This window comes from Bipolaris oryzae (genome assembly GCF_000523455.1).
Source record: "Bipolaris oryzae ATCC 44560 unplaced genomic scaffold scaffold_3, whole genome shotgun sequence".
NCBI classification, from domain to species: domain Eukaryota; kingdom Fungi; phylum Ascomycota; class Dothideomycetes; order Pleosporales; family Pleosporaceae; genus Bipolaris; species Bipolaris oryzae.
Genome location: NW_006911279.1, coordinates 19,838 through 40,680, shown reverse-complemented (window position 1 = coordinate 40,680; position 20,843 = coordinate 19,838). Strand labels below are relative to the sequence as shown.

Genomic DNA, 20,843 nt, shown 5'->3' with positions numbered 1-20,843 from the left:
ACATCTTGTTTGGACCCCACAAAGTTTTCAGTTGTAGCACTGGGCCCTCTGGCCCATCACAGCCGTTGCAATCGCGTTGTACCTGCATCTCGGCCCCGGATCTTCATGGCTTGCCCAGATAGACATGTCCTGCAAGTAAGCGCCTGGCGGCTTACCCGTCAACGGCCATCTCAATCAACATGACTGATGACGTCAACCTCCCAACAATGGCTGCTACAACATACGCATTTACGAAAAGAACGATTGCCAAGAGAACATGTCAGCATCCAATCACATACAATGCAAAAACCAACATCAAACTGAGATATGCAGTCGTGCAAATGCACCCCCCTCATTAGCTAGTGCTAACAGGCCCAAGTATGCTCATCTAGCCAAGCAACGCGTTTGCCAAGTCGTCTTGCATTCCGCTTGTGACTGCATACGCCTCTCAAACGAGTGTAGTGTACATGCATATGTAGTGTGGATGCACACCACTTGTTGTTCTACGCCAGTCGCGCCGCATCACTATCCTTGCCGTGATTTCTGCGCAGAATTCTGCCTCTCAAGTGACCACGGAGCTTGAAACCTGAGTCCTCGCCGGCATCTCGCCATCATGCGCAAATCATATGTTTGCAAACTTTATCCAGACGACGTGAAACGTCATCGTACCCCAACCCGCCAAGCACATGGCAGAAACAGAAACAAGATGCTCTCATGGCCAAGACGCTCGTCCCCCGCTTGATGTTCTCAGGAGTCGTTCTCGTACCGACCGAACCACACCAGGACTTGCATATTCGGTCACCAGTCTGAACCCGGTTAGCCCCATGCCTGGCTTTGCACTGCCCGCCATCTCGCCCCTCGACCAATACTACCCAAGCCTATCAAGCGTCACCAAACCATCATTTTGGCCATAGTCGATTACCATCAGCTTTCATCATCATTGGGCGCTTCCACTGCCCGCCTCTAACCGTCGCTGCTCGAATTAATTGGCGTACCGGCTGTTGTGTATCTGCACCAGTATGCCCAAGGGCAAAGACCGCAGTCCGTCACCTTTGGGACTAGTAGATCGTCGGTTTTTCAATAGTGTTCAATACATATACTTGCCGCAGAGCTGCTTCTTTCCATTCGCCCTAGCACCCATGATAATGCTTACTTGAAATGGAATCATTGTTGCCATATCCACTCACTACATCTTGAATAGGTAATGCAGCTCGATATCCCTTGTCCTCTTGAACCACCATGAATCAGCCTTGACCCGTGTTCTAAAATTCCAGACTGTTTGCCGTCTGCACCCGCTATAGATCATACGTGTACTACACTACACCGCAATGTCTCAAACCAGATGTTCCAGTTCTCACCGTCCCGCTCTACCTTCCTGCACTGCCTCACCGCCCCTCCCCCCCGCTCCGCCTGTGCAGCACACCCGCACAACCCAGTCCTCGATCCCATCTTATCACACTGCATTACATCACCGCTCATTCTCTCCGCCGTCCTCATAGATGGGCTGTTTCTTCTTTTTCAGCTGCGGTAACTTAATCGCAAAAACTAGTGCATTGACAATGACAAACGTGGCCATCGCCGAGATGAAAACTAGACGCAGGCTACAACTATAGGCTTCGATGACTGTAAGACAAGTGTTAGTACTGGGACTGTGAGGCGCCGGGTTCGAGGAATGAGGGGCCACGTAGATGACGCGTTGCAGGGCACTAAGGGATTACTGGTCTACGAACCCTGGCTTTGATGTTTGGCGTCCAGGTCAACAATGCTGCGAACCGAACTGCGGACGCGTTGGATGATCTGTGTGGGCTGGTCAGACGGGTTCATTCCGTATGTGAATTTTCCGTCTCATCTTCGTCTTCTCCGTTTACCCAGCTCGTGGTGTACGCTCTACAGCACAAAAAACTAGATACTCTTCTTGACACTTGACGTTGTAAATGGAAGGGACAAGGGCTATGCCCACGTACCTTGGCCTTGTCATGTCCAGTGACTAGTCTATCGAGATATGTTGCCAACGCGTTCTGCAAGATGAGGCTGCTCAGTGACACTCCCATGACGATGCCCAGGCTACGCCACAAAACGAGTGTGCTGCTCATGACTGCCTGATCTTCCTGAGTGCTTGTCGCAAGAACAGCGAGACTTGTTGCTGGAAAACTCAAGCCTTGACCAATGCTCGATGGGACTAAGAAGACGGTGGCGAGCCACTTTGGCACATTGAACATCAAAGAAAGGCATGTAGCACCTAGCAGCATTGAGAGTGAGCCAACGACAATAAGCCACTTCATGCGACCCGTCGCAGTCATGACGAAGCCGGCCGACACGCCACAAACAGTCAGCGCAACTGAAGGACCGGCAAGACGGAAGCCTGATACGGATGCACTCTCAAGCTCGACAGCCTGGAAATATAATGGAGCATTGAACAGGATTGTGTTCATGCCAATCTGAGCAAAAAAGTTGTTGAAAACGAGATTGCCGCGTGGTTCGCTGAATAACATGGGCAGCGGCATGACTGGCCGCGTAGCTTTCGACTCGACTCTGATGAGCACGACACCGGTAACAAGCGCTACTATAAGTGAAGTAATAACGAGCCAATGTTTCCATGGATAGACGTTGCCTCCAAGATTCAGACCTAAGATCAGAAATGCAACAGATACCGTCAGCAAGACCGACCCTGCTATATCAAAGCCATTCATTGCGTCTCGGAAGCCCAATCCAAACCGTTTTGCCAGATTGGGCCCGAGACTGGACGGCGTCATGACAATGGCGTTGATCAGGAGGATGAGAATGACCGGTACCTGTAGAGCAAAAGTCATCCGCCAACCTAATTTGTCGCACAAAAATCCACCAAATGCAGCACCACAGGCAGATCCACCTCCATAAAAGAGATTGATGTACGCCTGGTATTTACCTCGCACCTCTATGCTGACAAGATCATTAGTCATGATGTTGCCCATTGACAGCACGCCAGCTGCACCAATACCACAAAAGGCGCGCGCAAGAATAAAACTTGCAATACTCTGTGCAAGAGCACACCACGCCGTCGTAGCTGCAAGTAGAGCGAGGCCGGCTAAATACAGAGGCCGACGACCAAACGTGTCCGAAAATCGGCCCATCAAGGGCTGAAGCGAGGTCGAGGTAAGCAAAAAGGCAGTCGACAACCAGGATGCAGAGTTGGATGCATGAAAGTAGGATGTGATGACTGGGTGGCTTGAAGCCATGAGGGTAGAATCAAACATGGCAATCTGGCATGATGCAATCAGCAAACCTACTATGTATAGGGGAGAGATGATAGAAGAAAATCACTTGGACATACAAAGTACCCCAACAAGATGCCCCCAAACACGCATCGAAACCTCCAGACCCCGACGCCTTGAAGCTTGCCATCTTGTTCGAATTTGGCCAATTCCTCTGTCTCTTGTCCTGCTGCAGAATGGCTCACAGACGCGATTGCGTCCCCATGCGAGTTGCTTTGGTCGTTTTCCACAACCGGGAACTGGGGTGCGGCTCCTTGGCCTTGCTGTGCTACTTCTGCAGCTGTGACTTCATCTCGGGCAATGTCTGTGGCATTCTGTTGGCGTTGCGACACAGAGCGAAGAAGCGGTGTTCGTTCCGAGGCAGGCAAAGGCATAGTAGCAAAAAGGAGCCTACTAGAGGTGCGGCAGACTCACAACGAAACCAAGACGAGGATTACTAGTAGCTATACAACCTTGGTCAAAACAGATTTCGGACCGAGGAATTCAAGTAATAGAAGGAATGGCGTGCGTTGAGACAGCTTCGGAGGTGCAGGCGTTAATGATCGTCAGCGCTAGTAGTAGGCCCCGAAATCGCCGTCGTTTTCCGCTATCAAAGAGGGCTGATGATTGCTGGTTCGCCCATGGCTTCAGCATCAAACCTCGCAAACATGAAGACCCCTTTACGCATAGCAATCCTCGAATGCGATACGCCTCCACCGGCCATTGTTGAAAAATACGGACGATATGATCGCATCTTTACGACGTTGCTCGAGGCAGCAGCCGAGGACTTGGGCTTATCTCCGAAGCAGGACCTGGATTTGAGCGCATTCGACGTTGTCACTGCGCAGGAGTATCCCGACCTGGAAAAGATAGATGCAGTACTGATATCAGGCTCAAGTGAGTATTCTTGTTACTATCATGGTGCAGAAACAAAAAAAATGGATTCTTGTGACTAATCGACATGCCACCAGAGCACAACTCATTCGACAATGACCCATGGATCCTCAAGTTGGTCGAGTTTACTCGAACATTACTCAAGCAAGACCGTGTCCGGGTGATTGGTGTTTGCTTTGGCCATCAGATTCTCGGAAGAGCTGCAGGAGCCAAAGTTGGGCGCAGTGATGATGGATGGGAGATCTCGGTCTTGCCCGTTCAACTCACAGCAAAGGGCAAGGAGATTTTTCAACAGGATAGTCTTGTAAAGTTGCGACCAGGCCATGCCACGGCTCGGGTTTTCTGACCATGTTTGCAGGCAATTCACCAGATGCACAGAGATGTAGTATTCGAGTACCCTGCAGATGTCGAGAAGCTTGGCGGATCGCCTCGTTGCTTGGTACAAGGCATGTATAAGAAGGGCAAATTGATTTCTCTGCAAGGTCACCCAGAATTCACCGAGCACATTGTCTCTTACTTGGTCCAAATGAGGGCTGATCAGGGCATCTTTGAGGAAGAGCAAGCTAGGGACGCACTGGAGAGAGTGGGCAACCATCACGACGGACTTGTCATTGCCAAGGCGTTTCTCCGATTCTTGCTTGAGGACTAGGTAGCATTTGCAATTGACCACTGTAGACATGAACAGGCAATGTACTCAGGTAGCCCAGAATTGGTTGCATGGCTCGCTGCTGCATCGCTTTGTACCTGTGATGGTGATTCTTGATTCGTGGGTCAAACTAGGATAGGTACCCCGCTACACATGCAGGCTTGCTTCTGCATCAAATTCTCGGCAGGGTATATATTTATATTTTTGTCAATATTTCACATCATTAGACTGGCTTCGTGGCGCAATGGTAGCGCGTCAGATTCCAGTTTCTCTGGAGCTTCCTGAAGGTTAGGCGTTCAAATCGCCTCGAGGTCACAAGCAGTTTCATTTTTTGGCCCCGACTACTCCACATCAAATTACCGTTGGGTGTGCCATGGGGTCGAGTTAGTTAGCGGATCCAAGGTTTTTTTTTCATTTCCATTTTTTTTGTCGTCAAATGGCGAACATGTTTTCCCGCCACATACACGTATTTGTACTGGATGATGATGGATCGGTATTTGTGGGTTTTTGTGTTGTTGCATGGGTGTATACATGGAGGGGACAATGATTGTGGAACGCGGGGTATGGCAATGCATTGATGCTGTGAAGCATAACACAAGCCTTGTTGCATGTCCGCGATAGATGAGCATTGCAACTGGTCAGCCGTGGGTAGCCCTCGTATCCCAGCCTACTGTGCTGCCCTCTGTTTGGTGGCCACGGCAAGCACGCAGCGCGCTGAAGGGGGGTATGGTGCCGTCGTCGCCCTGCCAACGACAGCCTACTTACTTAGACCTAGTGCGTGTACATGGACGTACATATGTATGTATGTACGTGTAGCATGTAGCATGCACATGTGCATGTGTAGTACCAAGGCCAACAAAACATGGCGTCATGCGCTCGAGGGGTAGCGGGGGGCGGCCGAGGCGGCGGCCGCCGCTGAGTGGCTGGCCCGTCCGTCCAAAAACGTTGTCGCTGCGCCTTCTCGAACCAGCGCTGGCCAGGGTCCACTGTCACTCACTCGCTCCCTCATCCGCTCTCCATCTTGCTTTCCCACAGCTCTTTGCTCTGCAGTACCGTCGCTCGCTTCTCCTACGCCCCTTCTGCTTCGCCTCCGGCTGTGCCGTTCTCCTCGATTTCCAAAGTACTCGTTGTAATTAATCCTCTTCGCTGGCTTCGCATGCGCTTTGCTCAATAACCGCCTCTCGGCCTCTCAACACTCCCCATGGGAAAGTGTAAGCACACTCCTTTCCCCTCTCTTTTGCCCCGCGCCTTTTCATGACCACTCGAAGCTAACGCGCCATGCTGCACAGGGAGATATGGTGTAGTCCTGGACGCTGGGTCCTCTGTACGTCGTCGGCGCACTTGCTCTGTCGTCGCAGTGCTGTAGCTAATAAGTTCAAAGGGGACGCGCGTCCACGTCTATCGCTGGCTGAACCACAACGCAGCCCGTAACAAGGCTACTGATGCTCAGTTACACAGCCTGCCCGTCATAGAGACGGACAAGAAGTGGACTAAGAAGATTCATCCCGGTAAGTCGGCCTGTACCCACCTGCGCGCAAACTAACCTTATCCGCAATCCCCTAGGCATCTCTACCTTTGGCGAAAACCCTCACCGCGTCGGTCCAGATCATCTTGAAAAACTCCTCAGCCATGCGCTCAAACAAGTCCCTGTTGATCAAGTCTCGAATACCCCTCTCTTCTTGCTTGCCACGGCGGGCATGCGCATTCTGCCCGAGTCACAGCGTAAAGAAATCCTCCACCAAGTTTGCCAATTTGCCCGCAGCACGACCCAGTTCCAGTTACCCGATTGCGATGTACATATCCAGGTTATACCAGGAGAGACGGAAGGCCTATATGGTTGGATAGCAGCAAATTACTTGCTAGGTGGCTTTGATCAGCCAAAACTTCATCAACACGGCAATGGCCACAGCACATATGGTTTCCTAGATATGGGAGGTGCATCGGCACAGATTGCTTTCGCGCCAAATGCTACCGAAGCTGAGAAGCACGCTGACGACCTGACCCTTTTACGACTACGAACATTGGATGGCACACCGCTGGAGCACAGAGTCTTTGTTACCACATGGCTGGGTTTTGGGGTTAATCAAGCGCGGGAACGATATATAAAGGCACTATTAGACTCCAGCACTGAAAAAGAACTCCCAGACCCTTGTTTACCCGCAGGTCTTAGGCTGGAGGTCACACAAGAGGGCAAGTTCATCGACTCGGACTCGGACGACGGTGATGACGACGACGATGAACCGACATCAAAGGCCGCAGCAGAACTCGTAGGAACTGGAAAATTCCCGGAATGTTTGCGCCAAACCTATCCGTTGTTGGAAAAGGAAAAGAAATGCACAAACTCACCATGCTTGATCAATGGTCAACATGTACCTGCTATCGACTTCAAGGTCAACCACTTCGTAGGTGTATCCGAATACTGGCACACGACCCACGAAATATTCGAGCACGGACACAAGGACAAGGCCTATGATCTGAAGACCTATCAAGAGCGTGTAAACCAATTTTGCACTCAAGACTGGAAGAGTATTGAAAAAGGCATCAAGAAGGAGAAGTGGGGCAAAAAGGTTGATCAAGACAAAGCACGTGAAGTCTGCTTCAAGGCATCTTGGATCATTAGCATGCTACACGACGGCATTGGCGTCCCTCGGGTCGGAATAGAGGGTCTAGACGGCAGCCAAAATACCACCAAAGCCGTACTCGACAACGCCAAGGCAAAAGGGTTCACTGACCCTTTTCAGGCAGTCAACAAGATCAACGACATAGAACTCAGCTGGACACTTGGCAAAATGGTCCTCTACGCTTCTAGTGAGATTCCACCGCCTTCTGAGGAAGCACTTGCCGTGGGCTTCGGTTCCAACGCTCTTGGCATACCTGCAGACTTCCAGTATCCAGGTGGTACCCCCAAGGCGTACGAATCAGAGAGCAACTGGCATCGCCTCTTTGTTGAGCATCCTCAACAAATACCAGGCTTCTTTGTCATGATTTTTATCATTATTGTCATCTTTTGCTTGATCTTGGGCAAAGAGCGGAGGAGCGCAGTCAAACAGTCGATAAGCAGGATTTTTAAGAGCAAACAAGGCAAAGACCCCTTGCACCGTCGCCGCGGCCGCAGTTTCCCAGCCAAATTCTTTGGTTTTGGCGGTTCGTCATCTGCGAGCCAACAGCCGTACGAGCGTGTAGACCTGGAAGACGGTGAATTGGCCAATGAGTTTGAACTTGAAGAAACCCACCTTGATTCTAGCGATAATGAACTCTCCGATTCTTCCGAGGAATCCAAACTAGGCCGGACCAGCGGGTGGGCTACGCCACAAATCAAGACCCAGCCCGTGAGTGCGCCGAATTACTTTGGTAGCACGACTGGCGAACTGGCGAGGGATGGCATGGGCTTGGGTCTCGGCCTGCCAGGAGGCGCGTTTGAACTTAGCCGGACCGTCAGTCGGGAGAGAATCAAAAGTCGGACGAGTAGCCCCAAAAGGGCCAAGAGTACAATGAGTAAACTTGATGAGTAAAGGAAACGCTTAATGAAGACGCATACATACTACCTGTATATAGCAATAGGGGCTCATCTTGTTTTATCGTTTCTTATTCTTTTTTTTTCCATCCGGTTAGCTACAAGATCGTACTCGCTGGACAATGTCTTTTATATTTTGCATCTCTGGGTTGCAAGGTTTCGGCGTTTTTTTTTTTCAAAATACGCAGTAGATACATGTATTTGATTCACTTTCTCGACAAGCAAATAAACTTGTCATCTTTTCCAATCACCTGTTCATTTTCCTTCATTGTCTCTTTCTTCTCCATTCCACACTGCATGTGAATATTCCTCTCGTATTAAATATATAGTACGCGTGTCTATGATGGGCCATACGTGTATGCTATGTTCGCCACCATTCATCCCTTTGTATGCACTCACAAGACGTGGAAAAACTCTGTAAAACCCTCTCGTTCAATCCTCGGTCGTTTGGCCTCCATTTCTCCCGCCCCCTTCTCCCCATTAACCCCTTTCTCGTCATCGTCTGACCATTTCCTCTTGCTATCTTTCTCTTCAGCCTTGCTTTCTGCTTTCTCTTGCCCTTCTCTCCTTACCCAGAACCGGTGTCCCAGACTCCTCTCACATAGTGACTCACTTTCCTTGATCATCGCATCTGTAATCTCCCTCTCTTCCCTCTCCTTGGCACTCAGCTCGGGCTGACCTACCACTAGATCTAATGGCTCATTGTTGAGCCGGAAAAATACCCTCTGGGCAAATTTCGTCTTGCTACGGTTCCTCGGAAATCTGTACCTCATAGTTGATGGGTTGCTGAAAGGAAAGTAGCTACTGGAATTGTAGTCTTGTTTATCTTCTACCTCCAACATCTGCCACCGCTCATCTTCAAGCAGCGTGACAAGCTCTGATTTTCCCCAATCTTCGTAAATATCATTGGGTACATTTGCAGTAAGCTTCTTCAGATTCTTGAACTGTGAAGCGTAGCGCATCCAAAAGCGACGCCAGCCAATCATTTCACGTTCCATGAGTGCTTTCTCTGCCGGTGTGGGGCGTTTTGCTGCACGAAGCCAGCCCGAGACACCTGGAACATCGGCAGGGTACTGAATGGTTAGCTCGTCTACCATAGAGGCGATGGGGGTGAGACTAAAGACTGCCTGGGTCGGCAGAAGCACTTCGCGCCTGTCGGCACCCTCGCCGATAAAAGTTTTGAATGGACCAAAGTACAAGCTACCATCCAGACCTGATGAGGGGCAAGTATTTCCACGATCACCAATCGAGATGCGAATGGGTATATCCAAACTTCTGAGTCGTGCCACCATTGTCTGTATGCGTGAGAGAATGTCGGGTTTGGGCAGAAAAGTACGATTGGGCTCAAGGTTTGCAGGGAAGACATCGCACATCATGCTTTCCCAGGCAAGAACTGGCTTCCAGTCACACTCTCGCGCAAGCCATCGTAATGCTTCCTGCACTTCAGGCTTGGAGCTTGGATCGCTCATTGCTGGATCGTTGATTTGCTGGGGCGGTTGGCCAAAATGATTACGTCGCTGCATGACGTTGACTAGATGAAACGGATGCAAGGTTATGTTCCGGAGGTTCCGAATAGGTTTCATGTTGATGTTAGGGTATTTCTTGGATATGGTCTGCAGACTCTGGAGTAGGTCTTCAAATGACGCCCCGACGCCTTGCACAACATGGTTACCCAGGACCATGTGATCGCGCTCGCACGCGTCAAATGTCTTGTCGTCAAAGGCTTCTTCCTCGTCGCGATGGTGATGACCTTGGGTTATCCGGTATGGAATTGGTCCGATGACGTCCCTGTCACGGCGGTCCTCCATCCAGGAATAAAGGCCTATCTCGACATCTTTGATGCGCGACCACTTTGTCGCATCTGTGGAAAAGAGTGACCGATAGGGGGCGTAGTCGTGTACCCTAAGCTTTGTCATGGTTTCTGGGCAGTACTTTTGTACGCCGTCTACGAGACAGCAGACGCGTTGATGAACCTCCCATTCATTCCATGTGCTGGGTAAGGGAGTTAGCGTGGGTAAATGACGATATGACGATGCGACTTACTGGAAGCCCGAATATCGCTCCCGTATCGCAAGCGTCTTTAGCCTCTTGCAAATGGGGAAGATGGCGTTGGCGACGGATCCACCGTCTCGTCTCCGTGATATTCTGAAGCTCTGCTTGAAGCGGTAGTCCTGGTACGAGTAGCTGTATTCGATGCGAGAGTGTGCAGTGTAGTCTGCCCAGTTTGCTACCTCTAGCTCTTCTAAGCGTCCAAACAGACATGGGCAGGCGTCGGCCAACATCTTCCACGTCCAAGTCTCTTCAGGAGTCCAGACAAAATCCTTGATGGCTGATATGTCAAGGCTGGTGAGGCAAGGTAGATTGTTCTCTATCCACTTGAAGTCGTCGATGCTTGCCCAGTGCGACATTGCCAGCTTGTGGACATGGCGGCGATTGGAGTCATTGATGCTGTCCATGAAGCTCATCCACCGGGTCCTGCCGATGCTCCTATACTTCCAGTCGCCCAGCCTTATGTCACGCACGTCGTTGAGTTGTATGGGGTATTTGTAGAGTAGTTGGTTCACGGTCACGCTGTTTGCCATGCCCTTGCACAAGCGCTTTAGACTCCACGCAGCGTCGCGATCCAAGTAGTCCATGACGCATTTGAAGATGTCGTCAGGCAGTTTCAGCAGCATGCTGCTCTGGCTCGCGGCCGCCTTGGGCATCGGCTGATCGAGTGGATCAAAGCCCGAAGGACTACACTCGCGACTCGGAGTCAAGTCGAGCATCTCGGGCGAAAAGTAGTCGAAGTCGTGGAAGCTGAATAGATTCATCAAGTAACGCTCGTAGCTCATCAGGGAGATGTCAGAGGCAGAGAGAGGGGGGGCCGGGGCGCGAACGGAGGCTGGGGCGCAGCAGGCGCTGTGAGCAGCAGCCCGATTGGGAGGGTTATCACGAGAAGAGAAGGCACGAGAGCCAGCATGTGCAATGTGAAGGTGGTGGAGCTCAATGTGAGTGCAAGGGTAAAGGCGAGGGTGAGGGTGAGGGCGAGGATGCGGGCTGAGCCTGTTGTCGGCCTGTTGTGGCACAGTGGCTGGTGGGTGAGAGAGCGACGGTGCACCCTGGTGGAGTTGCGGAGAGCGCTTCGGAGGTAAAGGCGGTGCCAAGACATGCCGCCGCTCTGACCGACGGCCGCTTCAAGCTTTGTTCGTTGCACTGGTATTGCAGTACCTCGCACCCAAACACACGCGCATTCGATCCCCGTCTCCCCCCTTCCTCCACCATGGCCGACGCCCAGGTCTTCGAAGAAACGTTTAACATCACGTCCATTAACAACGAGAAATATGATCGTGTCTCGCGCATCTATGGCACCTCGACCGACAGCCAGATCACCATGACTCTCGACATTAACCACGAACTGTTCCCTGTAACGGTTGGCGAGAGCATCAGCCTGGTCCTAGCCACAACTCTTGCCCTCGATGGCAGCTCAAAGGGCGAAAACGACACAATGTGGAGAAATGTAGGCAAACAGGGCGTGGCGACGCTGGCGGATATGTATGACTATGTCTGCTACGGCAAAAACTACCGTATGGAAGGAGGCAACGGAGACACCATGTGAGCACTGTCGAGGCAGCCCTGCCATGTCGGACTGGCTACTGACTGCATGCAGAAAATACTTTGCTAGTTTTGGCGGGCTTTTGCTATACATGGAAGGACCTCACCGCAAGCTCAGCGGACTGAAGATTGACGACATCTACATGCTTGTGAAGCACTCATAGTTGGGCGCTTCATCGCGCATATGAGAGAATGACAAAGAAAGCATGGGCAGGCGTTCTGGTGGTATGGGGTATTGGTATCCTCTGGTCTAAAAGTTCGGCAAGGCGTCTGGATACCCTCTTGAAATAAAAGGACGCCTTCAGAGGCTCTCCCATCTCTGGCGAGAAATTCCCAATGCTCTTTTTTATTTTCATAGTGTGGGAAATTCGAGTTTTCTGTGCAATCGGCTCACCAGTTCGATGTAATCCCTCTCGTTCTCCGTCGTCAGGATGCCATGCCGCACGAGAAAATCGAGCACGACCAGGGAACAGTTGGGCTTGAACTCTCCATTTCTCATAGCCTCCTGCACCTCGTCTACGGTCCATAGGTAGAACTCCTCAACCTCATCGTCGCCGGGCTTCGGTATCGTATCTTCAGGAAGCTCGAGATCATAGACGTATTGAACTTCAGGCTGCATCAAGTTCGTCTCGCCCCCTGCTCTCTCGTCGCGGACGTACCAGTAAGTGACTGTGCCGCACGCCTTTGCATTCTTGCGCACCAGCTCTTCCGGCAGTGAAGCCTCTTCTGCGCATTCTCTGACCAGGCTCTCAAATGGGCTCTCCCCCGACGCAATGCCACCAGCCACGGCATTATCGAGCATGCCTCCATATGTCTGCTTTGTAAGTGCCCTTCTCGGAGTCCAAATCTTGATTTCTCCACGCGTGCGTGTAAAGGCAGTCAGGTGTACACCGTATGTGATGACACCAAATAGGGGACTGGCACTTCTCTCCACATTGAACAGCAACTCTTTATCCTTTCCATAGACAGCATACAACTCCCCTCTCCACTTATCCAGCACCTTGAAATGACCGGTTTTGCGCAGTGCCAGCAGTGTCGTCTCTACCGCTGCGGACCGCTCTTGTGCGTTTGAGCCAGCTGTGAGGCATAGAATCCGCGCATTATCATCAATCTCCCAGTTTGAGACGCCACGAAATACTTCGACAACCGAAGGTAGCATATAACCGAGCCCATAATTGTGGCCTGAGACGCGCAGTTGGTAGTACGTGTTGATGGAGGCGAGATAGGTTTCCAAGTTTACGTCAGGGTAAGGGAATCCATCGCATTGGTTCACAAGGTCAATGTTTGACAGCGGCATGTTTGCTGCGGATGCTAGGCCAGGTGGTATGCGTGAAGGTGTGGAAGGATGATTGCTGGCCGCAGGTACACAGCAAGGTTACGTAGGGCCATGGTGGGGGCGGGGCAGTACAGCATTGGGCAATTACCATGGCTAGCTCTCGCCATGCCCTCAGTTGTGAAAACATTTTAATGGCACTGTCATGCCTGCAATTGAAGTGGACATGTTCAACCGCACCATGTCTAACACCCATCGAGTCCAGTCTAAGCGGTGTGTGTTCTGGTCGTAATTAGTTGCTTTAAGCTAGTTACGTTGAAATGCACGGATTCTCCAGTGTACGCCGTAAAACCATGACACTCATTTCCCAACACCTACGACAAGAATCAGCAGATTATGTATACTATGAGCCACAGAACGGAAAACCAAGAACAGGAAGAAGTCAATGCGAGAGTGGCGTTCATAGTTCCGAAGAGCCACGTCAAGACAGTGAAATCTGCTCTTGAACGAGCCGGCCAGCTCGACCGGAGCAGCAAAATTGTGCCCGAGCTGTGTGAAAATCATACGACACTCGCCGCGCATACTACTCTAAAACAAGGCGATGTAGTTTCAATTCGAGAATCGTCGACCACGAAAGCATCTAGTACGCAAGGCGAAACGAGGTTGTCGCTATTTGAGTACGATTCTGTCAAGGGACATAACGTTCAACTTCCTGCCGGGAAGGATGCGTTGGTGCCAGTACAAGAAGAGAGTGTGTCCCAGCAACGAATGCGTATCCCGACGACCATCTTCTATCTTTCCATCAGTAGCGATACAAACGCGGATCTGACCGAAGAGAACAATGATGGGTTTAAGTCTGCAATATTACAGAACTTGAATCTGGAGTATCTTCACAACGACATTGAACTAGCACACCATGCTGCTGGAGCTAGTCCTCTCAAATCTTCAGCCATGAAAAGCCCGATGCACAGGGCGTTGAAAGAAGCTCTGTCTACCTTACAGGATTCGGTGCTAGCTGACATGGACTTGTCGCCTGGCGTCCTTGTCTCCGCTTTCCCAGATGGGTACTCGATATACAAACCCATGCTTCTGCTTCCACACAATGCTTTTGGGTCTACAGAATGGGAGATATTCCTATCTCGACATGCAGTGGATTCAGAGTTACTAGCACCAGTCTGGCAGCATGTTGCAGCATCAGTTGGTGCAACACATGTAGCAATCAACTCACCTATTCCACCAAAGACAAACATCAACCCCAATATGGATTTGGGGATAAGTCAGAACCAAGAGAATATTCTGCGCCGACCAGTCAATCTTGTACCGATACACGGTGACTTTGGACCCAGCCCTACGCCCCAGACAATCTCATGTCCCACTGCCACTGACTTTGAACGAGCGTTATGGGTTACTACAAAACAAAACGGTATTTGGCAAGTCTGGGCACCTTTGTATACAATGTTTAGCCGTGGCAACATCCGCGAGAAGACTCGAATACTCAACCTCGCTGCAGTCACGACCGACTTGGACGAAGCCTCGGCAGCTGTGGATCTCTATGCAGGCATAGGCTACTTTGCCTTTTCATACAAGAAAAGTGGGGAGTACCGCCAGGACGGGATTCGCAGAGTATTGTGCTGGGAAATCAATCCATGGTCGGTTGAAGGTCTGCGACGAGGCGCAGAGAGGAATGGTTGGTTATGCAAGATTATTAAGGGAGACGACCTTTGTCAGTTGAGGCAGACCAGTGCAGAGGCCCCGAATGGACTTGCTTTCCCAGCGCTCAAGGAAACTGACATACAAAAAGCGGACTTTTGGGTGTTTCAGGCAAGCAATGAAGGAGCCAGGTCAGACTATGCAGCCATGAGTACAAGTTCGGGCTTGGTTTGCCAGCTACCCATTCGGCATGTAAACCTAGGCTTGCTGCCTGCTTCGACATTATCGTGGGGTATTGCAGTTGATATGCTAGATGGGCAACGCGGTGGATGGATCCACGTACACGAGAACATTGGGATCAGAGAGGTCGAGTCGAGAAGCAAGGAGATTGAAGGAGAGATTGACAAGCTAGTCAAGCGCCGAAACGACAAGACATGCAACATGGCTGCAAGGGTAGAGCATGTTGAGTGGGTTAAGATGTATGCGCCAGGCGTTGTACATTGTGTCTTGGATGTGCATGTCCAAGGAATACTGTAGTTTTTTGGGGGCGCAATACTCGGCGCTTTTTTCCTTTCATCAGCCACTAGGCAGGCCTAATCGAGTTACTCTGGGCAAGCACGTGGTGTTAACTGGTGGCGTGCAGACTTGTAGAGTAGTGGGAGAGAATATGTGTTGCATTAGTTTGTATACGGGACTTAGCAGCCAGCGGGCCAGTGGGGGGAGGGGGGTTTGCAGCCACAAGGCTGCTGTTTGGACGGGTAGAGATCTTCGCCCTCTCCAAGGCGGTTCTGCTGTTGGTGGAAATGGCCGATATCGGGCGACAGATAGTGAGGCGCTCTTGAGGTTTGCAAATGTGGTTATGTATTGGCAGAAAGCTTGTGGGTGATGTTGCGGTGCTGGCGAGAAGCGCGGTCCGAGCGGCTCCGAACAAATGTGACAAGGCTTCTTGGGTGTGTGTGTACCTGTGGTTTCGGCGTGGATACACCGCCTATTATTGCTGTCGCCTGTATTTGTATTGTTGTCGTGGGAGCGGTAACTGGAATGAAGCGCCGCTCGCGCCGTATCGGGGCTTGGGGACAGAGTGGTTGTGTTGCACCAAGGCTTTTTGGCAGCGCGTGCATGAGAAGAGCCTAGGGTATCCTGGGAGGTGAGCTACGGTAGGCGTGGACTGCTGGCTGGCGGCGGATAGGATGCATCATGGTCATGAGTGGCGGCACGGGTGGCGGTGGTAGTGGTGATGGTGCGAGTCCAAGTAGGGGTGCTTTGTCATTATTATGGTCATTATCATCACCATTATCAAGGGCGTGAGCATCCATGTGCGCGCAGGTGTGTGGACATAGACCTACAGGTGCCATGTATGTATGCCAGTAGGTACATGATGCATGTCATGTGCAGGGCTGGCCGTATGATGTACCGTAGAGGAGGATGGAGGCTCGAGGTGCAGGTCGACTGCTCTGGTCTGGCAAGGCGGCTGCAGCCTCAGCCTCTCTGCCCTCTCACCGCCCTTCCATAACTAAGCAGCCAAACCCACCCTCTCCCCTCTCCGCACACACGCGACACGCTGCCTGAGCACGCATCCACCCACGGCCCCTCTCCAAGCTCCTCCAGGCTCCCCCAGGCTCCACCAGCCTCTGTCTCCACGGCCTCGTGCTGCCCTGCCGCCTCACAAGCACCCGTGCACCCACTGCACACTGACACGCTGCATGCTGCACTCGTCAAACCGCCGCGTGTGACATCACCTTCACAGCCCTTCACCCCTCACCCCTCGTTCTCTACCTTTGCCTGTGCCTGCACCTTCACCCTCGCCCCTTCCTCTCCCGCCAGACACCCCATCAACAGTCGACAGGGCGCTGCCATGGGTCTACGAGGCCGCCGTACTGCTCGAGCCCGCCACTTCGACAACGGCTCCGTCGCCCACTACTAAGACCCCCGCCCACGCTCCCATGGCGGAATGCGCCCACTGCCAGCCATGATCGGACATCTTTTCAGCAGCCGTAAGGGCGCAAACGCGTCGCATGCCGCCTCGCCCACGGTTCTCGACTCGGCCACGGAAGAAAGCCACACGCGACACCTGCTGTATCCCGAGTCCAACACACTCTACCACCCCGACGGCCAGCCCTATCCCTTGCACGCCGCGCCCCTGACGCCCGGCAGCGGACATGACGGGCCTCTGCCTGAGATTGACCTCGACTACCCTCGCGACTGCCGCATCATCATCGCCCAGGATGAGACTCCGGCCATGTCCAAGGCCATCCTGTTCGACTCCAAGCCAGCCCCCCCACGCCCCGAACCGCCCACAAGTCCCAACCCACGCGCACGAGCATTTGGTGGAGCCAACTCCGCCACTGCCAGTACCGCCAGCACCGCGGGCCCGGCATTGGGCAATCTCCATGCGCGGAGATCGTCCCTTGTTACAGAGCCTACGGCGCCACCACGCTCGCCCACTGTCGGGGGATTCACCCGCGTCCGAACCCGCGGCAGCTCTATATCCTCTATGCCAAACATTGACGAGCATGCCCAGCTCCAAGCCAAGGCGCAGGCCCGAGCCAAGGAGTCGACGGACCTGGCCAACATCTGTCTCGACTGCATGTTTGGCAATCTAGCCATGAACTACAGAGGCAACTCGAACAAAATACACATTGTGCCTCTCGACACCAGGCCCGCCGACTCATCTATCCTTGGCACGAGCATACAGGATGCCACCACCTCCTTGGGCCGCGCAGAGGGCCTCCGTCGCAGAAGCCATCTCGCCAAATCTTTTACTCCCGCCAACCCGCCAACCGATCTAGCACGCAACGACTCCAACGAGAGCATACCAAAGGAGCCCAAGCGTAGGACCATTTTCATCACCCGTATGTTTTCCGTCACCATGCCAGAAGAGGACAACGACGATCGCACGCCGACACCACAAAGTTCACTCCCAAAGGGCAATGGCTTTCCGTTTCCAGCATCAAATTCTAAACCGGCTGCCACCAAACCCGTGTATCCCTCACATGCACGAAAGAGCCCCATGTACGCTATCACCATCATCCTCCACCTACCAATATCGCAAACAATACCGAGCCTGAGACCGTCGTCACGCGGTACAAGCTTGAAGAATCCAACACATCTATCCACTTCTGCTCCCGGCCAGGAATCGCTTGCCTCGTCCCTCGACTCGGACCGGCGCGCAGCATGGGCTTTTGTTGATGCAAACCTTGGCGTTGATTCACTCTTTTCATCCTCATTGAGTAGCGACGTCGACGATCGAGTCGATGTAGTGGGCCAGCACTGGGATGTCATCATGCGTGCACTTACTAGTCTCCAACACGTGGTTCAAGAGCGTATCTTGGCACAGTTCAAGTCGCCAAAATCACCCGAGCCGATTACTCCAACAGGAGCCCAGCACCAACGGAGCCAGTCTTCGCGAACTAGTTTTCGCGAGTCATCCCTTCAATACTCTCGGAGAGCCTTGAGGCTGCAACCCAATGCTCTGATGACGGATAGGGAAATTCAAATAGCAGCAGAGCTCACTGGCAATCGTGTGGTGAGCGGTATGAGAATTCCACGCGTCATGACTGGCCAAGGCAAATGGGGTGTGTGGCGCGAAGAAGCTAGATGGCTTGGTCGTTGGGCAGGCCGCCGAGAGCAGAATTTCTTCTTTTTCAACCTCTTGACGGCGTTTTTGGGCAACCATACCGAATGGCTGAACATGCTGGGTCCCAAATGGCATCGCAAGCGCCACCGCGAAAAACAAAAGGCGACAGCTGGTGAGAACCTGACCATTTCTAATCGCACTGTTATCGTGTCTCCAGACAAGATGGCTGCCCGAAGACTGATTTTTCTTCTCGCTGCCTTTCTGCCACCCAATGCATCTGCTTTAGCGGACAGTGCCTACATCCGGCCCAGCACTTCGACCTCGCTCCGAGCCTACTCTCAGTCGCCTCCAACTAATATGCCTCCCTCGAGGCAGCAATCCCTACGCCGCCAAATCAATCGCCGAGGACCCCGTAGCAAGCAAAGCATGTCAAACATCCTGTTACAGCCACCAAGGCCTCAGAGCGTACATCAGATATCGGTGCAGCCAACACATGAGCGCTCCGAATCTGCTGTGATCGAGGCGCCTGAGCTTGTCCGACCAACAGGACACTCTCGGCGGTCGTCCGCACATTCGGTCCGCACGAGTCTAGTGATTCCTTCCTTGTCTGAAGGACCTGTAACATCAAGCAGCACAGTGACCACTTCGACAATAATACCCCAAGAAACAATCCCTGTTGCTCACTTCACGTTCCCTAGGACGAAATCGTTTGGCCCTGCCTCTGAAACAAGACCAGAAAGCAGTGACAGTTTAGCATCTACGAACCTGATCAGCACCTTGCAAAGAAGTGGCACAGGACAAACCAGTCTTGCAAGTAATGATTCGAGCAACACAAGTCGATGGAGTGGCTTTATGAACTTTTGGAGTGGCCGGCGCTCGTCTTCTACCGACCAGAGTGAATTTTTCCAAACGACAGATGATGGTGTTGGATATCGGGGACAGGAAAGATCAAGATCGCAGCTTGAGCTCATGGTACAAGAGCTCTCGATGGATCGTGTGTTTGAAAGCGATGCTGCCGACTCTCCGCTTCCTCTTGACCCTTCCACTGATAACGTCTCTCCCGATACCTACTCCAACGCTGGCTGCCCTGGCATTCCTGCTTCAGCTGCACGGCCTATCCCTGAGCGTCACAAGACTTTCGAGGGCCACTTGAAGCTTTCGGTCAACGAGAAAGACGGTGTTATTGATGTCGATATTCCGCTACCGGACTTCGATTCTCCACTCCAATCACCGTTGCTAGGGGGCTACGGATCAGCTTCTAGCCAACCGGGTTCTAGTTTTGGCGAGTCATCTGTTCTCTCAGCACCACACGGCGAGCCAGAGCAGCCTGTGAATGTTGCTGGGTGGCTCAGCCAGTTCCATCCGGACTTTGCTGTCCAAGCCATTAAGCCCTACCGTGAGCTTGAACGTGACATTAAGCGGGCAATGAGTGCGGAGCCCACACCTCTCAGTGCCATGACCACTCCTAGCCTGGAGTCTGGTCCGCTTGAGCGCTGGATCGATATATGCTCTGCGCTTATCGCTGATACAAGCAACTTTTCCATCAAGCGCATAAGTCTGCGCCGTTTGGTCAAACTCATTCCTACCCCCACATATCAACAGTCGGCCATGACACCGGGCGTGCTCCCGGGTCGCTCTCAATACGGAAATCCCTACACATCTGGCACTGTCGCGCCCATGATGACAGAAGTCCATCTTGCCGAGAAGTTTGTCACAGAAACCATCATGGATTTTGACGCCACCCTTATCGACGGCGTGGACCGTGTGCTTGCCCAGTCAGGAGAGGTGACGCGCGCCAACTCGGCTCAGTCGTCTCGTTCGAGTAGCAGAAGAGGGCGCCGTGACACGAGGGGAGATTCTGACGCTATACCGCACGTCGAAGTACCCCACATAGATTGCAAGAGCGTTCTTTTTGAAGCGCTGGAAGTCGTGGTGAAGGAGGTCACCGCTGAACGCGTTGGCAGACATGCGTCTAAAGGCAGTGACGAAAAGAAGGCGACAACGACCAGGAGTACTCTGCCAAGGACTGAGAATGATTCGTCATTGAAGGAGGGCATCCGCCGATGGTTGACTGATGTTGAGTGAAGCTTGGTGGGCTTGTTTTGCCGTGCACTCCGATTCATGGACATTTGCTTTCTCCCTAACATGTATTATATTTCCGAGTTTATGTTTTTGTTTTGTGTTCCACTTTGCTGCGTTTTAGCGAGTATTGGTCAGGCTCTCACTGAAGACGGCCTTTGTGCGGACGAATCAAGCGAGTCGTATGCTCGACCCAGTCTTTGTTCTAGGCATGTTGTGGAGGGGGCTTGGTTGGGACTTTTCAATACCCAGGTCATCGTGAGATGCCCGTGCACAATTTAAGAGTAGTTTGGCAATGGAATGAAAGGATGGTGTCTGTTCATCCCCACATTATCAGTCCCTGCTCCCTGTCGTCTGGTACGGCACATGTATATGAGATAAGTTTCTTGTAATATCCAGGAAAAGTA

At 52.2% G+C, this 20,843-nt stretch overlaps 8 protein-coding genes across 8 annotated transcripts; 5 read left to right on the top strand and 3 right to left on the bottom strand.

Moving 5' to 3' along the window:
- Positions 1-1,447: 1,447 nt before the first annotated feature.
- On the bottom strand, positions 1,448-3,604 carry COCMIDRAFT_80984 (uncharacterized protein; the record flags this gene model as incomplete). Its single annotated transcript, XM_007684525.1, has 4 exons — positions 1,448-1,602; positions 1,710-1,776; positions 1,944-3,218; positions 3,290-3,604. The coding sequence occupies 4 exons, from the start codon at positions 3,602-3,604 to the stop codon at positions 1,448-1,450; spliced, it is 1,812 nt and encodes a 603-aa protein (XP_007682715.1).
- Positions 3,605-3,877: 273 nt separating this feature from the next.
- Positions 3,878-4,752, top strand: COCMIDRAFT_81006 (uncharacterized protein; the record flags this gene model as incomplete). The annotated part of the gene is made up of 3 exons (XM_007684524.1): positions 3,878-4,106; positions 4,181-4,407; positions 4,462-4,752. 3 exons carry the CDS (start codon positions 3,878-3,880, stop codon positions 4,750-4,752), a joined length of 747 nt encoding a protein of 248 aa, XP_007682714.1.
- A 1,198-nt stretch (positions 4,753-5,950) lies between these two features.
- On the top strand, positions 5,951-8,261 carry COCMIDRAFT_558 (uncharacterized protein; the record flags this gene model as incomplete). Its single annotated transcript, XM_007684442.1, has 4 exons — positions 5,951-5,960; positions 6,039-6,073; positions 6,131-6,257; positions 6,313-8,261. 4 exons carry the CDS (start codon positions 5,951-5,953, stop codon positions 8,259-8,261), a joined length of 2,121 nt encoding a protein of 706 aa, XP_007682632.1.
- Positions 8,262-8,658: 397 nt separating this feature from the next.
- COCMIDRAFT_80932 (uncharacterized protein) lies at positions 8,659-11,031 on the bottom strand (the record flags this gene model as incomplete). Its single annotated transcript, XM_007684523.1, has 2 exons — positions 8,659-10,255; positions 10,307-11,031. 2 exons carry the CDS (start codon positions 11,029-11,031, stop codon positions 8,659-8,661), a joined length of 2,322 nt encoding a protein of 773 aa, XP_007682713.1.
- Positions 11,032-11,525: 494 nt separating this feature from the next.
- On the top strand, positions 11,526-12,021 carry COCMIDRAFT_31906 (uncharacterized protein; the record flags this gene model as incomplete). Its single annotated transcript, XM_007684489.1, has 2 exons — positions 11,526-11,857; positions 11,913-12,021. The coding sequence occupies 2 exons, from the start codon at positions 11,526-11,528 to the stop codon at positions 12,019-12,021; spliced, it is 441 nt and encodes a 146-aa protein (XP_007682679.1).
- A 188-nt stretch (positions 12,022-12,209) lies between these two features.
- COCMIDRAFT_31905 (uncharacterized protein) lies at positions 12,210-13,154 on the bottom strand (the record flags this gene model as incomplete). Its single annotated transcript, XM_007684488.1, has 1 exon — positions 12,210-13,154. One exon carries the CDS (start codon positions 13,152-13,154, stop codon positions 12,210-12,212), a length of 945 nt encoding a protein of 314 aa, XP_007682678.1.
- Positions 13,155-13,526: 372 nt separating this feature from the next.
- COCMIDRAFT_21718 (uncharacterized protein) lies at positions 13,527-15,317 on the top strand (the record flags this gene model as incomplete). The annotated part of the gene is made up of 1 exon (XM_007684466.1): positions 13,527-15,317. The coding sequence occupies one exon, from the start codon at positions 13,527-13,529 to the stop codon at positions 15,315-15,317; it is 1,791 nt and encodes a 596-aa protein (XP_007682656.1).
- Positions 15,318-16,731: 1,414 nt separating this feature from the next.
- COCMIDRAFT_80952 (uncharacterized protein) lies at positions 16,732-20,442 on the top strand (the record flags this gene model as incomplete). The annotated part of the gene is made up of 1 exon (XM_007684522.1): positions 16,732-20,442. The coding sequence occupies one exon, from the start codon at positions 16,732-16,734 to the stop codon at positions 20,440-20,442; it is 3,711 nt and encodes a 1,236-aa protein (XP_007682712.1).
- Between the last annotated feature and the right edge of the window lie 401 nt (positions 20,443-20,843).